The 17790-nt window shown below is 50.3% G+C and overlaps 8 protein-coding genes across 8 annotated transcripts; 4 read left to right on the forward strand and 4 right to left on the reverse strand.

Moving 5' to 3' along the window:
- Positions 1 to 507: 507 nt before the first annotated feature.
- On the reverse strand, positions 508 to 1389 carry Z518_06223 (uncharacterized protein; the record flags this gene model as incomplete). The annotated part of the gene is made up of 1 exon (XM_013417033.1): positions 508 to 1389. The coding sequence occupies one exon, from the start codon at positions 1387 to 1389 to the stop codon at positions 508 to 510; it is 882 nt and encodes a 293-aa protein (XP_013272487.1).
- A 10-nt stretch (positions 1390 to 1399) lies between these two features.
- On the reverse strand, positions 1400 to 2537 carry Z518_06224 (uncharacterized protein; the record flags this gene model as incomplete). The annotated part of the gene is made up of 5 exons (XM_013417034.1): positions 1400 to 1585; positions 1632 to 1663; positions 1711 to 1912; positions 1965 to 2355; positions 2410 to 2537. 5 exons carry the CDS (start codon positions 2535 to 2537, stop codon positions 1400 to 1402), a joined length of 939 nt encoding a protein of 312 aa, XP_013272488.1.
- A 344-nt stretch (positions 2538 to 2881) lies between these two features.
- On the reverse strand, positions 2882 to 3672 carry Z518_06225 (uncharacterized protein; the record flags this gene model as incomplete). The annotated part of the gene is made up of 2 exons (XM_013417035.1): positions 2882 to 3010; positions 3385 to 3672. The coding sequence occupies 2 exons, from the start codon at positions 3670 to 3672 to the stop codon at positions 2882 to 2884; spliced, it is 417 nt and encodes a 138-aa protein (XP_013272489.1).
- Positions 3673 to 6054: 2382 nt separating this feature from the next.
- Positions 6055 to 7803, forward strand: Z518_06226 (uncharacterized protein; the record flags this gene model as incomplete). Its single annotated transcript, XM_013417036.1, has 1 exon — positions 6055 to 7803. One exon carries the CDS (start codon positions 6055 to 6057, stop codon positions 7801 to 7803), a length of 1749 nt encoding a protein of 582 aa, XP_013272490.1.
- Positions 7804 to 8176: 373 nt separating this feature from the next.
- Positions 8177 to 9358, forward strand: Z518_06227 (uncharacterized protein; the record flags this gene model as incomplete). The annotated part of the gene is made up of 1 exon (XM_013417037.1): positions 8177 to 9358. The coding sequence occupies one exon, from the start codon at positions 8177 to 8179 to the stop codon at positions 9356 to 9358; it is 1182 nt and encodes a 393-aa protein (XP_013272491.1).
- A 1158-nt stretch (positions 9359 to 10516) lies between these two features.
- On the forward strand, positions 10517 to 11320 carry Z518_06228 (uncharacterized protein; the record flags this gene model as incomplete). Its single annotated transcript, XM_013417038.1, has 1 exon — positions 10517 to 11320. One exon carries the CDS (start codon positions 10517 to 10519, stop codon positions 11318 to 11320), a length of 804 nt encoding a protein of 267 aa, XP_013272492.1.
- A 2391-nt stretch (positions 11321 to 13711) lies between these two features.
- Z518_06229 (uncharacterized protein) lies at positions 13712 to 15319 on the forward strand (the record flags this gene model as incomplete). Its single annotated transcript, XM_013417039.1, has 1 exon — positions 13712 to 15319. The coding sequence occupies one exon, from the start codon at positions 13712 to 13714 to the stop codon at positions 15317 to 15319; it is 1608 nt and encodes a 535-aa protein (XP_013272493.1).
- Positions 15320 to 15935: 616 nt separating this feature from the next.
- Positions 15936 to 17223, reverse strand: Z518_06230 (uncharacterized protein; the record flags this gene model as incomplete). The annotated part of the gene is made up of 2 exons (XM_013417040.1): positions 15936 to 16507; positions 16587 to 17223. 2 exons carry the CDS (start codon positions 17221 to 17223, stop codon positions 15936 to 15938), a joined length of 1209 nt encoding a protein of 402 aa, XP_013272494.1.
- Positions 17224 to 17790: the final 567 nt, after the last annotated feature.

Here is a 17790-nt window from a genome sequence, read left to right on the forward strand (position 1 = left end):
GACTCTCGATGGTTTCCCAACGTCTTCAATCCATGTTGCATTATCTTGGACAGACGACACGTCAAGTTCAATTTCGTTCTCCTGAATTCCTTGGTGGATACCTTGGTAATGTCGTGGTGGAGAGAAACCAAGAGGTAAGCCCGAGGTCTAAGGGACTAAGGGAGTGGCGTTCTGGCACAGCATCCAACGAAATAGGATTGAGTGCGAAGGTCTATCTCTCTTCGACATGACTGCACCGTTGCGCAATAGGTTCCTTCTCTGGCAATGAAAGCCTCGTTACCGATTTCACTCATTTCCGAAACAGGTATCACGCGGATTTAGAGCCCTTTAAAGCCCGCAATCATGCGTAAAGTATGGCTCACAAAAACCCAGCCGCTGACAAATTACCGATCTCATGTCTGTTGGGAGAAGTCCCCGCCACCATTCTTTCCGAGGATGAATTGATCGAGTAAGCTCTGAGATATGCAATTAGTTTACTGGGAGCAACTGTGATCCGCGAGCGAAAACTTACCCAATGTCAGACCCGCTGAAAATGGCATCCAAGGGCCCTCCCGTATCGAAGTCCATGGCAGTGGAGAAATCCTTGGATGCATGGAGAGTATCTAACTGCTCCTCAGAAAGATGATCCAATAATGCGCCTCCCGACCCGGCTGAAAGTGATGCGACATCATATCCTGATTGAGCCGGTATCTGCGCACTGCTCGACAAGTCTCTAGGAGCACCGTTCTCGAGTGATTGGATGCTTGGCCTCGGTATCTTTGAGAGTATATTGGCCAGAATACCCGACGCTCTTTTTACATCTCGAGATATCGCTTTTCGCGACGTCCAGATGTCATAAGCACCCACCAAGGCGCCATACTTCCGCCTCTGAGCCTTAGACTCGAGATTGGACAGACCAGTGACAGCATATTGTCGATGTGACTCGTACAAGTCAAGGCAAGTGACCATCGCCGCAAGCAAAAAATCATGGAATGACAAGCTCGACGAGATCCAATTACCATTGTGTAATTGGCCACCAGGTTGAGTGGCTTTGTGCACTTCTTCCTGATATTGTAATACTTGAAGACCGGCCCCGATGCATGCTTCTCGAGAGTATTTGAAAGCTGGGTTCGATCTGTCGTGGCTCAGATAGTTCCTGTGAAGAATCATCAGGCTCTTCTGATACAACAGTTCTATATTCAACCGATGCAGTATCGTATGTGTTTCATCCATGATTGAAGAGCTCACAGACTTCCACTTGAGAATCGGCGGAATCGAAGCGTTCTTCTCCCGAAGCTCGCCATCAAGCTTCATGATGTCCTCGTAGACTAGGGTTTTGGGTGACAAGGCCTGCTGAGCCACCTTCCTGAATATCTGCGCGAGCGTTCCCTTGTACCAATAATTAAACATTGGCGTCGGATCAGTTGGCGGTCGTGAGGATCTGACTCGCTCTCATCAAGAACATTTCCGACGTAAACTCCTTGGGTGACTGGAAAAGCTCTTGTCCAGCAGCACGAGCAATACGAGAACCGAGATGTAACGCTGAGAAAAGCATTGATACCCACAAAAACGGCACTGATGACGGGTCGTTCCAAAATGATTCGTACTATACATGTCAGTATCTGGTCGATCGGGCACAGGATGATTGATACCTCTCTAAGAAATTTCTTCTTATGGATAAACGCTGGATGTTTCAGTGGGATTGCTTTCTATAAGGATTCGGAAACGTACGAATATGGAGATAGTTCGCGCCAAAGTATACGGACAGTGTCTTGCCTACGACAGACCTGTCGGGAAGTGAATTGTAAGCCTCCATTAGCGTCATAGGTTGAGAATTTGCGAAGACAATATCAGGTTTGTCAGGTTCATTGGTAGTAATGTCGTCTTCAGGCTCGTCGGTTTCTGGCCCAAGGCATCCTTGGATATCTTTGATCTATGACTTGTCAGATATTCCAAACATTGTTTTGAACTTGGCTGGTGCGGACATGTTCTAGTATTGCCGTCCAGTGAGTCGCTCCGATGTACTGTGTCTCGGCGCTCCTAGTATCTAGATGTCCGTCGAGACCTTTATGGGATCCTAGAACTGGTGATTTGACGGACGGTAGTGCTGCAGCTGCCACACCTTGCCCACCCATCGTCGTTGTGGGTGTAATGTGGTCTTCATAGGAGGTTGTAGTTTGATTTTCTTTACTGGCCGAACCCTTGTTCATCTGCATCAGCAAAGTCACCATTTCCTCAAGCTTTTGCAGACGAATTTGTGCCTCTGAGATTTTGGGCCCATGATGAAGTCCACTACACTCGTTGGAAGTGCTGGTTGTGCCAGCCGCGCCGTTGGCCTGAGGGAATGTCTCTACCTGTTCCCCATTGTTCAGGGTGCTTTCGTACATCAGTGAAAGCGGACATACATGGGGGCATATATGTGAGATATACCTTGGATTTCTGGCTTCTAAGGTCGCCTGCAACTGCTTCTTCCGTTTCGTCCGTTTTGGGTCGGCACGCTTTGAGGAGTCCGGCTTTGTAATTCGGAACACACTTTGATACTGAGAGAGTTTGGCCATGTCTGCTCTCCTGTTGATTACTTGGAGACAAGCTCATGATTGAAAAACAAGAGATCTGGATTAGGTGAGCAAATCGGAGAGACGATAATCCCTGATCGCTCGTTCCAACCATCAGAAAGTCGCCGATTTTCATCCTTCATTCAATGGCCACGATTTGAATGGATGCCGACATGAACAATGCCTCAGGGACCCAAAAGAACTAATTGAATGGATAAAACGCGAGATTACTGCCATACAGCCTTGTTCAAACTGAGCCCAATCGTAAAATTTCACCGGCGGTCTTCCCGTCACCCTTTCCACATCATCGATCATCCTGTCTTCCTTTCCCTTGGTTGTTTCGGTCTCTACCCAGGTAAGTCGTTGAGCGTAATGCTCTGGGAATCCATACTTGATACGACGTTGAATATGTCTTCAAGAGAGAGCCTGATATGTTCGATCTTGCGACCTAGGCCAGCTCTCAGTTTTGCCGCAATCTAGCGTTCCCGTCAGTCATCCCTAATCCAAGGCCTGCTAATTTCTCATACCATGTCATATGTCAAGCGTTCAGGCCCAGGATTCTGTAGCCACAGATGTGTGGTTTCTCGTCTGCGAGAGCATGGAAAGCAACTGCCACAATGGCTATGGCACGGACAAACGGGGCCATGCCATCCTCGCAGGCGGTATGGATCTTATCCTTTTTTTTTGATCATTGGAAAATGCTCCTCTTCTAACATTTTCTGTTCTCTGGGGATTCCTATTGAAAAGGGAAACCATTTTGAAGACTTCGATCGAGGCAACATACCCTATGAACCAAGTGGCGCGAATCACACAGTATTCGACTCCCAGATCAACCAAATGTTTGCCATACTTTGCCAATGTGAAAGCCACCTTGCTCTACTGAGTTGCCCGCCAACATAATAAATCCCCCGACATCGTACTTCTCAACGGCATAGTCAATGAAACCGTTCATTGAAGGTGCAGGATCAGAAATCTCAGAAGAGATCAAATAGTAGAAATTTTCCCCCGTTAGGAAATTCACATTTGAACGGTACCTCAAAAGTTGAAGAGCCAGCCAGTCGAATTCGACCGCATTCATGCCTTCAGGCGCTGCTACTTGTCCCCCGCCGGGAGGCCAGGAGACAGGGGAATTGTGCATCTTGTTAATGGCGAGCGATCCTCACAGAGGTCTTGCCAGCGCCACCTTTAAGAAGGACAGCCATGATTGAATTTGAGAGTAACTTCGAATCTTGAAGATGACTTTGAATTCGTTGCTAGTTGTGATCGTGCCCGGTTATATACCGATCGCACTCGAATAAACCAGGATCAGCGTACGGGAAAGACATGAGATACTGTGCCAGTAGGTGAAACCATTTTCTCTATCATGCTTCCAGGTCAAACGATTCACGAAGAAATTTCCTTTGTTGTACATTACCGTCTCCGGAGATTATTCAAAGCTCCTTCCAACCCCGCCTCCCAACCGCCAGGGCAATCCCTAGATTTTCCACAACGCCCTCTCTCGCCGCACTTCCTTAAGGTCTTTCCGCTTCCTGGCCTGGAATACCTCGATGGAAGGTAAATTTGTCCCCTCTGAGCTAGAGAACTTGGCGAAAATCTGGCTTACTTGCGGCCAACCTGGTCTTCCCGTGGAAACATCTCCTGCCGAGCTCTGCAATTCGTGCAAGGAAATTTTTTTTGGCAAAACAAGAGACGTCACTTGTAACAAATCTATCGGGCATAGCCTCGGACACAGTATCCAACACGTGGTGACTTCTGCGGCGAATGAGTGTCGACTGTGTTTGCTGAAAAATTATCTCAACTCTCTTCTGAAGATCTGCGCCACCAAGTTACTCGTGTACTGGGACTTCAGTACTTGTAGATTGACAGCCTTTGTTTCACCGAGATTCTGAAGCCGACTGGCAACACGAAGCTGCGAGAATGGAAGATGTTTCTCTACTCTCATATCTCAACCTAGCCACAACCAGGGGTGCCGACGGAAACGCAGGCTGCATAGCAACACGTTGTTTGCTGCACATCGAACCATGTACAGTGGTTCTTCTGCCATGATCTAGAATTTTGGGAACGTGAAAATTCCAGTAGCCCTTTGCTTCATCGTGCATGAATCACGCAAGAATTGGCGCTTGCGCCGCGCGAACTGCACTTACCTCCTTCCAGCTGTTCTGGGAATGTCTTGAATTGCAGGCTTGTGAAACATTCCCAGATAGTGTTCCTAAACATGAAACACCGAAAGGCGGCATTCAGTCAACTTCACTGAGGAGTGATTTTACCACCACAAGACTGCATTCCCATGGGCCGCTAATTTGGGAAACTTGTTGTAGAGTACACAAAATGTGCTTTGACATATCCTGAGAGAGACAAGCTGGTCGCTGCATCCGAATTAGTAAAGAGGCTTGGGGAAGGTATGCGGAGGGCCAGTGGAAGCATGCAATGCCCGAACAACTCTTGTGGATGATCGACGTGGAAGAGGCGAGCAGAAAAACGACGTCTTTCCTATCGGCCTCCCTCTTGGTCATGGGCATCACTCAATGCACCTATGCTGGCAAGGAAACATTTATAAGATCAGTTTTAGCAAACCAGCTGTCGCCATAGAAGAGATTCACACGACTCCAAAGACTATCTGACGTCTTCAGATCGATCTCTGATGGCTACATCAAACTGTCTGGCGTGTTGGTCAAAACTCAGATCCAGCATGGCCCGGGCGGGAAATGCAAATTTCGTGATGGTCGTGCCACCGTTGTCGAGACGCCATATAAATGCATATTTGGCGCGTCATGGGGAGCCATCGTCCTCGACGTTGATGACATGTAGGATGATGAAACAATCTTCCGTCTCCCTGTAGACATTACTCCGCAGACGTTCGGCTGGATTGTTGACACCCACGAGTAAATGTGCCGGGCAGTATGTTCGTCGTGGATATTTCGCAAAACGGATATACTAGATCTTGATCCAGAAGCATCGGAAAATGATCACGTCCTACTGCAATGTGAGCAGTTCCCGTGGCACACGAGCCATGATCGAGACCTCTACATTCGTAAGCACAACCCAAATGGATACAACATACCCTGTTACACGATAGAGATCAATTGATCAGACTAACTAGAGAACTGTTATGCTGTAGCGGGTTTTGGTCCGACTAAGAAATCTTCAGCCTGGATTGTTAAGTGGCGTGACCTGCCGGAAGTAGTCGCCTCCATGGCCCTTGTCTGGTTTTCATGTGCACGTGATCGTGTCCAGAGAATTACGTACGGCCCGTTCGCCTATAAGTGGTGCGTAAATCTGGTGATTTTGTGCTCCGTTTCGCTGTTTCTCGCTTTCTTGAGGACCTTCTGGAAACCCTCGTGAGGGTCGGGATTTAGACAGGGGGTTTGATACCATCTGCAATGCTGGTAAACCCCGAGGTAATTACGCATTTCGGTGAGTACCCTGGAATAAAATGTTCGGCTTTCCAGGTTGAGTGAATTCTGGAAACAATGTGAGACAAATTGAAACCGTATCAAACCCGAATATCATCTTTCACCAAATGACTATACCATCTCATCGAAAGCGTGTTGTCATCGTCGGCGGTGTAGCCGGGGGCATGTCGTGTGCTACACGATTACGCCGTTTGGATGAGAATGCTGAAATTATCGTCCTGGAAAAGGGCCCGTTCGTCAGCTATGCGAATTGTGGGATTCCTTATGCCCTTGGAAATGTCATAACGGATGAGGCGAAGCTGCATGTCCAAACAAGTGAGAAAATCAAGAGCTGGTTCAACATCGACGTGAAGACGAAGGCGGAGGTTCTTGAGATTGACCGGGCCGCCAAAACTGTCACTTTCGGCGACTCAAGTGAGGCCAGCGACCGGGATGACGAGAAAGTCCGGCAGGTCAGCTATGACAAGCTTGTTCTTGCTCTCGGTGCCGCCTCGTTCAGGCCGCCGGTGGAAGGTATCAATTCTGAACATGTCTTCACGCTTCAGACAATTCCGGATTTGCAGAATGTCAAGGCCCACATTGCAAAGCACGGTTGCTGCAACGCGGCGGTCATAGGAGGCGGCTTTATTGGCCTAGAGGCGGCGGAAAACCTTCGACTCCTCGGACTCAACGTGACAATATTTGAGTATCTCCCTCATGTCTTCCCGCCGATCGATCAGGACATGGCCGAGCCTCTCCACAAAGAATTGCAACGCAATGGAGTGCGTCTCATCCTCAATGCTCGCATTACCAGGATTGATGCCGCAAGCTGCTCTGCGCCTGCCGCAGTGGTCCTGGATTCTTCAAAGTCAATTGCGGCCGACATTGTCGTCGTCGCCGTCGGAGTCCGTGCACGCACAGACGTAGCTCGAAAAGCAGGGCTGGAAGTCGGCAAGACAGGACTTAAAGTCAATGATGCAATGCAAACCTCTGATCCTGACGTCTATGCGGTCGGAGACATGGTGGAGACTTCCAATTTGATTGCGCATGAAAGGATGCAACTTGCTCTGGCTGGCCCTGCCAATCGACAAGGACGTTTAGTTGCCGACCACATATGTGGCCGAAAAGTAGAGTTCCGTGGCAACGTCGCCACGGCAGTTTGCAAAGTCTTTGACCTGACAGTTGGTCTGGTTGGATTCTCTGTCGCTGGGCTGAACCGACTGGGTTTGGGCGAGAGTATGCAATTTGTGACGGTGCATCCCCCCGATCACGCATCGTACTACCCGGGCGCGGAGCCAATGACGGTGAAAGTTGCTTTTGAGATTCCATCAGGCCGTCTGCTTGGTGCGCAGGCAGTTGGAAAGAAAGGGGTGGACAAGAGAATTGATGTATTGGCAATGGCAATCAGGGCGGGTATGACCATTGAAGATCTCGAGCATGTTGAACTTGGATATGCGCCGCCATACGGATCTGCGAAAGACCCGGTCAATATGGCGGGATTTGTAGGGGGGAACGTCTTGAGACGGGACGTGGAGATCATACACGCCGAGGACCTGGTCAACGAGCAGATGGAAGCGGAACGAATCGAGCCCCACAGGGCAACGATCCTTAACAAATACTCCATCCTCGATGTACGTTCTCCTGACGAGTTCAAGCGCGGTCACCTAGTTGGTGCCATCAATCTTCCACTGGGATCTCTGAGAGACCATATGGATTCTTTGGACAAGAAGAAGAAAATTGTGGTCTATTGTTGGGTTGGATACCGTGGATATCTTGCTTACCGGATCCTGAAACAGAATGACTTTGATGCGGTGAACTTGGATGGGGGGTTCAAGTCTGTGTCAGAAGGAGGTTACGAAGTCTTGAGAGATAAATAGAGGGGGGCGAATTGGGTGCGGTCTTGGATATCGCGTCGTTTGTATTATGTGATGCCGGATATTGGACGAGCCTGTAGTCTGTAATTGTGTTTTACTTCGGAATACATTCAAAACATCGATATCAATCATAAATGTCGTCTCACTGCTGCCATCAAGGTGCTTGTTTGAATGTACATCGAAGCACTCCGATTGGATTTTTGGGATAGGTGTCGATCACGTGGGCTAAGCCGTCGAGGTCTCGTGTCGCAGGAAAAAAGTCGACAGCCCATGGGATACACGTCCATTCATTTGCGCATATCTCTGTTAATTTCTTGGTTACATTTGACGTACTGTACACACTCTCAAGGCTACCGAGTGAGCTGCTGTAGCTCTAATGAAGAGGCTGCGACTCCTGAAATGGAGCGGCCAGGTGCACTCTCCACGATACAGACCTGATTCTCTTCAATCACCATTCCATACTCTTCGACGTTGTCAAGCTACGACCGCTCCTCGCGTCGATCCTGTCGATGAATTCGACGATGAACCTTCAGATGTCTCATTCTACTCCGAAGAATCCCTATTGAAATTACCCTCGCCTCCGGTCACTGCAGCAAAAACCTCCGCAAAGCTCGCCGCTCTCCACGCTCGACTTTCTCTACCTTCAAGGCTCCCTCTCGAAACTTTGGCAAGGACTCTTGTCGATGCCTCCGCAGACCCCTCCCCAAGATTTAATAACAAACCCTTTGCGGTGCTTGGAAATGACCTATTGGGGTACTACACATCCGAATACATCTTGAGCCAATATCCAAGGTTACCGCTAGCCGTGGTATTTGCAGCAATGTATGCCTATCATGGTCCTGCCACATTGACTGCGATGGCAAGAGAATGGGGCGTCGAGGCCGCAGCGCACCCCGGTGGGGAGGTTGACCCGGGTCTTCTTCAATTCAAAAGGCTTCCTCCCGAACCAAAACCTGAACAGACAGGCCCACAAATCATCTGCACTCGTGAGGAGGGGAAAAGGTTTCGGCGAACCATGAGCTCAAGATCGGTATATGATGACCAGTTTGGTGAGCTGAAGGAACGCTTCAATCCGGATGAATCGCCGGGATCAAAAGGCGTCACGTTAACACGGGCTAGCACAGATTTTGTGCGGGCCGTGTTTGGGGCGGTATATTTGCATGCTGGAAGAGTTGCCGCAAAGCAATTTTACAAGGACCATTTTATGTCACGACAATTAGATATGGGAAGCCTTTTTCAATTCAAGAACCCGACAAGAGACCTAAACCGGCTTTGTGCAAGAGAAGGATTCCAGGCACCGGTGGCGAAAATTCTAAGCGAGACGGGGCGGAAGAGCAGAACGCCCGTTTTTGTGGTGGGAATTTATTCCGGTCATGACCTTCTTGGGGAAGGTGCAGGCGCCAGTCTGGATGAAGCCAGAACACGAGCAGCTGTGGCAGCCATGAAGGGATGGTATCTCTACAGTCCCACCGAGTTCCGGTTACCGAGTGAAATGGAAGAACCTGGAGCCAAGCCTTGGACACCTATCCTAGTTGACGCCGGAGAGATTGCGAATTGAAGTCGACATCAGACCATGTTGTAACTATCAGCACTTTTAGATGGGGTGTACTATTATGCGTTGCACAAACCTCAGAGAAACGGATCCAAGCATTTTCAGGCGTGTGGGGAAAAAGCCTTTACAGCAGGGCAAGTCGGGAACACAATGTCTTGTGAGTCATGGAAGCCAATGTACATGCCGTATAATCGTCCTCTCCAAGAATCTCCACAGTTTCTATCATGTCGTGAAAACGCCGGGGGCATCAAACGTACCTTTTGCCGTCAAAGTAAGTTTTTGTTGATTGGGACTTTTGGAAAGACTTTTGACAAGGCGTTTCTTCTTCAACGTGATGAAACATAAGCGGTGTGAGCACAGGAGAACTATTGGAATTATACGACCCACAAGAACATACGTGTAAGGCATTGCAATGTTGTAGCATATCGTATGCGGGTAAGTAACACTTTGTCCAATATTTGGTTGCTCCATGGCCTCAATGGCATCGCCCAATGAGAGGCCGAGGACGATCCTGGGCAGAAATATGGATGGTGTCCGGGGGTTGCCGGCGCTTGCCTATACCCCCTCTATACCATATGGTTCACCAAGCCCCATGGCTGAGAGCGGAACTGCAACTGGGCACCGTCAAGACGGGAACAGCATTGGCAAGCCCTGGGACTACCGGTCTCTGGACCTTTGAACACATGAAGGCTCATTCCCCAGATATCGGGAATCCCACCGCACGCGGATCAGCTCTGAATCGGGGGGCCCTGGGGACTTTTCGACCACCAAAAAGGCCTCCCCGGCTACGCCCTGCCTGCGCCACTCGGTAGTTCGCGAATCACGTCAATACGACGACCTCAAGGCTGCCATCAACCCAAAGTCCCCGTGCGGCTGGCCTCCTCGGTAGGGCGCATGACTGGGCGCTTGTGACTCGTTATGACTCGTGGTATGAACCTTCGACTGGCGATTTAGCCTTGCTAGGCACTCATTCCGGGGTTTCCCAGTCCCAGTTCCCAGTCCCAGTGCTGTCTCTTTATGGCGCTGTTGGCGGATCTACTTTCCGGCATGCCAGTGTGACATGTGGGCTCTATTCTTGTTATAAACTTGACTTATCACTCGGCCTTCCTTCTCACACGATTTCCTTCCTTGACTCACTTGATCCTCCCCTCAAAGCCAAACATAATGGCAGCAGCTGATTACTATGCCTCTGGCGCAAGACCACCTTTCGAGCAGCAGAACAGCCTGAATCCCCCCTCACAACCTCAAAGACCCAACTCGCATCTTGCTCATACACTCCAACCTGCGCAGCAAGGCTACCCAAGTCCACAATATCCCTCTCCGCAAACGCAACATGCTCCTCCTCCATACCAGCCCCTCAACCATGAGCAGAAACCGAGTGTACATTTTACACCTACACCTACGCCTGGTCAACACCGCCCTTCATTCTCCAACCAAGGAAGCCCAAACCCGTACCCAATGAATCAACCCCACTACCAAAGTCAACAGCCACCACAACTAGTCCCTTCGCAGCCACAGCCCGGCCCATATACGCCACAAGGCCATCTCTACCAGCAACAACAGTACTTAACGCCACATCAACGACTTCATCCACATCATAGCAATAGCGACCTGGGAGTAGGAAATGGATATTCTTCAGATCCCGAACCCCACAGGAGGAAACACAAGGACCGACCTCGTCGCATCTCAGAAAACTCGCGATCAACCAACGCAGACGGATTCATCGGTGCAGCCGGCGGTGGACTTATCGGCGATCTCCTCTTCCCCGGTCTAGGAACAGTGGGTGGCGCCTTGGTCGGATGGGTTGGTGGCAAAGATTACGGCAGGCATAGAAAGTGGCGAGAAGAAAAAAGAGACCGAGACCAAGAAAGATGGGAAAGGAAATACGGTAGTGGCAGCAGTCGGTCAAGAAGTCATAGCCGGGATAGACGAAGACACAGTCATGACCGCCGGAAGGATTATGACTAAGATGGACACGATGTCTGACAATTTGTTCTTTATGCTGGAATTTTTTGGGGGTTTCTCACGACGTTACGTACGACCGTAGTTTTGGTGTTTCTCCATCGAAACCGGACGATGATGTGTCTATGCTTTGATATGTGCATGTAGGTAGCACAGAAAGAATCAAAAATGGCCCAAGTAGCCGGACCACTCGGGCTGGGCGGGCGGATATCTTGAATGCTATACTCCATGTTCATGACATCTTGTAGTCTCGTGCCCGTGTGATGCAATATGACAAATCAAGGCCCTTGCTGCGGGTGGAGGTACTGCAATGCGATGCACCCCTAGATCTCAATCCTGTGGCGAAAAAAATCCGGACCAGTTCATGCAGTAGTACGTCAACCACCCGGTAAATACCAGTCGTATTCATGTGCAACTTCCCCATAGCTAGTATTTAGATTCTAGACGTGAATAATGGGCAATTTCAATGATTGGGCTTTTGCATTTCCCCAAAAACGGTTCCATCGGATGAGAATCATATGATTCGGTTTAAAAAGTAGGCCACCATTCTATTTATCATCATTTCTTGGTGGAGTCCCCAACTAATTGGCAATATCAGCGACAAAACAGGCCGCCTTCTACGCCCGAAAATCCAGAAGCGAGTCCAAGCTTTCCCGAAAGTTTTTCCTCTTGAATCAACATTTTATGAACTCATTGGTATTGGTGGGTATCATCGAGACAAACATGAAAGATCCCGCCTCTTGAAAAGGCAACCAAACTCGACGGGAAAAGGACCTTTTTTTGCCGCGAAATTCGAGAAGAGTGAGAGTGAAATCTTCCCGCCTGACCAGACCTTTGATTCTTCAGCCAGCCAGCCCGACTTCGTCCCATTGGGGCAGTGCCCTATGAGCTGTCCCCTCCTTCTCAAGCAGCCTGAGCCATGCGGCTCTAGGGAGACTCGGATGGTTTTTGCGTCCAGTCGCCCTCCATTGAGGAGTGAAGTAGGCTTCCTGAGCTCTACCTTGAACGTGGCAATATCGGCTCATGCTTTACGTTCTCGACATTAGGTCTCTTGAAGAGCTCCGTTGGACTCTAGGATTCTGCACCTGACTCATTCTGCGAGGCCGGACCGGCACTCGAGCATAACAGAGCCGCATCATCCCTCGACATCCTCTATTCCAGCGGCCCGTTTATTAGTCTTGAAATGATCCGGAAGATTACCAGGTAGCGGCGACAACAAAATCAACCAGAGAATATGAATGTGATGCTATTCAACTCGCAACATGCAGGAAAACTCATGGAGACAAACTTACTCCGATCACGAGAGGATGCATTAGAGCAGCCCCGTCGGTCGAATCGAAGACAGTTTTCAAACTCAATGAAGTCATCGTCAACGGCGAAACGGTCCGGGTCGAGCCAATCAACTCGAGTTTAGTATCAGTTCCTGAATATGTAGACATCAGGAATAAGGAGACGCAGCCTGAGACGGCCCAAGTGACTGCTGCCAGAAGTCAATACGCGTTCCGTCTGATGGAATTAAGTTCCGGGTCCCAAGACGTGCTCGGCCCAAACCAGCATTCAGAACTGCGGACAATGTCATATAGCATGAAATCCCGGGAGTTCACCCCATCACGGATCGCGACATTATTGATCACTGCTGACATACAGGCAGAGAAATCCGAGTTGCTGACTCACACAGCTGCCGGCAATTCTTCAAAATCTGACCATGTTGTTGTGAGGAGATCTTGGGCTGTATTCGAAGCGGAAGCGGAAGACTCGAGGCAGGAAAGCTGTGCACGTAAATATGACTGCGCCGAGGAGATCCAGTGCCAGTGCTAGGAGGCGAGTAGCAACAGTTTTGATCACAGGGCAGCTCGCTGAAGTAACGTCCCTGGAATGTTGCACCGGGAGGAAACTCACCTGCGAATCAATTCGTTAGACTCCGAATGTCCCATGCTGTAAATCGTCCTATTTCTTTCACAACCACAGGGTAAGCTGCCATCAATCTTAGCACGTCCCTGTCTGGCGGTAAAAGTTCCGTCTTTACAAACGGACTCCCTAAGCTGTAATCTATCGCTCTTTCACCGACATTGATCCAAGCGACACCATCTACACTTCTTTGCTAAAGCCCACGTTCGATTGCGGGCACACCCAGCAAGAGGCTTCTCTCATCCAGCTCAGGACCGTTCATCTCCACAAGTCTCAATTATCAACAGTCCAAGCTTCGCCAATCCCTGTCCGGCAGCTTGACTCGGCTCCTCACAGCAGATATCACTGCTCAGCCATGATGATCTCACTGGTATGCCCAGAAAACCGGAATTGACCTCTCAGCCGACTCGAACATAAAACAACGTCCGTCATTAACTTGTCCGTATCTCACGGAAGGTGGTTTGGAAGTTTCCGAAGACCATCCCAGCAATGTTGATGCTGGCGAGAAAGCGACGGACAGCAAAATCAGCAATAACAACCAACCCCAAACCACCAACACCAACGCCAGTCACGGAACCTTCAGATGGCCCTCGACGGAGACGAGGTCGGCCTATGAAAAAATTCTCTGAATTAAAACCCCCACGCAAATTCCGAACAGAGCTTGCCAAAATCCTGCACCAGCAGAACACGTCCAAAATGGCATGTCCATCTTCCAAGCCCAATAGCATGTCGACACTAGAGTCCCTCCCCGTCGAATTGATTCAGCAGATCTTCTTCCACAGCTTTGAGGTCAACCTGCCGCGTGCCTCCCCACACCTGAACAAAGCCCTCTCCAAGCCATCCATTTACACTGCCCTCGTCCTCTTCGCATACTTCGACCACGACGGCGAAAGTCCCGTGGAAACCCACCATTTTAAGCCTGCAGAGTACCGTCGTATCAGCGTAGACGACCAGATCCGAATACAAAAGGGGATTCTCGGCTGTAAATGGTGCACGCTCGACATGATAAAATCATGCATGCCGGCATTGAGCAGGCTCCAGATGACACAGGCATGGTACCGCGAACACCTGGCTGAGAGGAAGCTGAATATCCCCATGGAACCCCGGGAGCTTTCTGTGCCACAGGTGCCGAATGAGACATTACGCCCCGTTGCGGCCTTGCCCGCGCTCGATGACCAGGAGGCCATGGAGAAGCATTTCCTCGCAAAGCTCGAACCACCGTCAAACGGGACGTTGGGGTTCGCGCACCCGCAGCCGCTTCCCGGTGCTCGTCAGCCGAAACCCACGCTCGGCCCAACCGGACACGAAAACCACCTGCCGCGCATCATGCAGTGGAGCTCCTCCGCGGACGAGAACCGGCAACTACACAAGACGGTGCACCAGGGCGTGAGCACGGTGGCGGCACGAGTCCTTCCCGATGCAATATTGCGAGGAAATCCATGGACAGACTCGAAGATCACGTTGCTGCAACTTCTACGACAGGGCATGCGGTTCCTGGCGTCTGAGCACGTGCTGGAATTGTCCGCCGATGCGCTTTTTGCCGGCATGGCGAGTGCGATTCGCGAAGGCAGCGAGAGAGCTCTCCTTGTCTTACTCGAACTACATAGCGCGGTAATGAAACTGCACCCTGCGCACGACCCGGCATATTTCATCGACCGCACCACACCGAAGAGACGGCATCTCGTGGGACCCTTCGCGCATCCTTTGCCGATTTCGCTATTCCATCTGGCGTGCCAGACGCAGACAGAGAAACAGGATTCGACGGCGCGAATCCTTGCGCTCCTGCTCCGCGAAGGCCTCGACACAGTACCCTCTGACGATAACATGTTGACACGTTGGGCATCTCATGCGAAAGCGCACCCGGCCTCGGCATATGAGTACGCACTTGCAAGCTGGCTGCTGAAGCACATGCTCGCGACCAATGACTACGGTTTAGGACGGGGCGACCCGCTGTTCGTCAACGGGATGTTGTCGTGGCGGCGGAGGGAGGGAGACTATCCGTTTCTCGAATCCACATTTACTAGCGAGATTGGGTATGTATATGAAGGCGCGGTGGCGGGCGTGGTGAGGGCGAGAGATGGAGGGCCTTGTGGGTAAATAATCTCACCCCCTTGAAAAGGCGGTGACGACGGTCACGGTCAACGGAACACACCATAGATGACTTGAATGGAGATCAAGGATTGCTCTAGTTTTGATATCTGTAAGGTTTTTGACGAAGCTACATACCAGCATCTGGGATACACGTTGAGTTGCATCCCATCCCATTCCATTCATGCTCATCTTCTTCCTACGCAATGGCCGCTTAACAGTATGGTGTGCTCCTAGCCCTTCAGCCTTGCGTAAACACAGCCGACTATGCTCCGTCATAATATCATCCATCCTTGCAGCCCGTGGGCATCCCGTTCCATTCCATTGCAGAGGATATCTCTCCGTCTCGTGTCCCATGCTCAGCTTCCGTTCCCTTAGATGTTGAACCTCAAGTCACCGCATTGGCGTTGATTCCACGTTCCTGCTCGTGATCAATGATCATGCATATTGTCACACCAGATACAAATGTACAACCGCTCCCCCTACTCATGCATATGGGTTTTGGTACTCCACTTTGACTCATCTTATCTCCTCCGTCCTCTCCCTATCAGTCCAACACACACCTACCTTCTTACTCCCCAACCGACCATCTCTCCTCATCCGAGAACCCCTTTTGGTTTTATTTTCAAGGCTCACCAGGCCAAATGGTATCCGCAATCCTCCTCACCAACTTCAACTTCTCCAACATATCATTATGCTTCATCAAATTCCCATCACAATGACTTGCAAACCCACACTGCGGACTTACACCACATCGCTTGAGCGACTCCTCCTCGCTCTCTCCCGTACCCTTACTCATCCACCTCGCCGCCTCCTTGACCCGTCCAATCATTTCTCCTTCATCTTCCATCTTGGGAAACTTACTTGTAACCACGCCCAGAATCACATTCTTGTTCTTGGGTAGGAACTGTAAGGGCTCAAATCCTCCCGCCCGTGGCGTGTCGTACTCTAAATAGTACGTGTGCATGTTCAATTTCTGGAACAGGGTCGTCGCAATGCGATCGTAGCCTCCCTCGGAGAAGTGGCGAGAATTGACGAAATTGCCGCGGCAAAGGTGGACGCCGACGTGCATGTCAGACGGGATCTGCGAGATGCACGCGTTGTACAGGTCGATGTATTTGGCGAGGAGCTCGTCGGTCGAGTAGATGTTCAATGGGTCTTTTTGCCAGCCGGCAATCATGGCTTCGGAGCAGAAGTCTAGACATAGCACACGGTCAAAGATGTCCTGGGGAATTCTGTGTGGCAAAAAGAGCGAAGAGAGAGATACTCCACTTACAAGCCAAATTGGGATCATCGAACTGAACATTCCTCAATCCATGATCGTACAAGATCTTCAACTCAGCCTGATACGCCTTGGCAATGTCGGCAAAATACTCGTCATCGTTCCCGTACACATCAGGAGGATATGCTTTGCCCTGCTTATACCTGAGATGATACCAATTCGGGGCCGCGAGCGTCAACTTCAGGTCCTTCCATTTAGACTGCGGGACAAGATTCTTCAAGAAATCGAATTGAGCCGTGTAAGTGCTTCCCTTGTGCTTGATCTTGCCCGTACACAGGACAGTTTCGCCCGGCTTATGTCCTTCCTCGGTAAACGCAGCGATGTCGGGGATATACATGCGAAAGAGGTCTGGGTCGGGCTGTGCGATCTCTGTCATCCCTTCGAGACCAGGCCAGAAGGAGCCCCAGAACATGTGGCGACGGTACTCGCCGTCAGTAATGGCGTGGAAGCCTAGGTCGAGCTGAGTCTTGACGATTTCGTTGATACAGGCATCCTCGGCCGCATGGACCTTTTCGGCGGACTCTTTGCCTGCTTCCCAGGCGTGACGGAGTTCGAGGAGCCTCTCTGGTCGAAGAAGAGAACCTAGATGTTCGGCGCGGAAAGGGGGATTGCGGTGGAGAGTAGCTGACATGTTGGTGTATTTAGAAGGCAGGAATGGGAATTTCACGTGTGTGTTTGGTAGCAATGGATGGAATTGGGATAAAAACACTGCAATCAAACGCTCTTGCAGCAGTGCTTCACAAGAGAGTTTCGAAAAGAAACATCGGAACAAACCTGGAGATATATACAAATAAGACCACACCTTAACCCCTCGGTCTGAAATTTTTTTCGAACTGCCCACCTTTTCTTGCACCTCCACTTCGCAATCTATGGGCATGAGGTCAGGGAGTAAACAAAGCCAATTCGACTAATGGACAGCCGGACATCGGCAGTCAAATCTGGAGGAGGTGCAGCGAGGATATAGCGGGGTGATTGGGTACAGCTTCGGGCCCAGTGGTTCCTCCGGGCGGTGAAGCAGATGATGATGGCCAGTGGGATGATTCCGTTCGTAGTCACGTAAGGGATCCCCGCACCAGCACAATCACATGACTTTTTGTCACGTGAATTTATCGTTTCGGCGCCAACCGACAAAAACAACTCCTCGTCGCCGTTCAATGCGATTCATCCTCCATTCTTGATCTCTATCTCCCTGCGGAGT

The sequence above is a fragment of the Rhinocladiella mackenziei genome (genome assembly GCF_000835555.1).
Source record: "Rhinocladiella mackenziei CBS 650.93 unplaced genomic scaffold supercont1.4, whole genome shotgun sequence".
NCBI lineage: Eukaryota > Fungi > Ascomycota > Eurotiomycetes > Chaetothyriales > Herpotrichiellaceae > Rhinocladiella > Rhinocladiella mackenziei.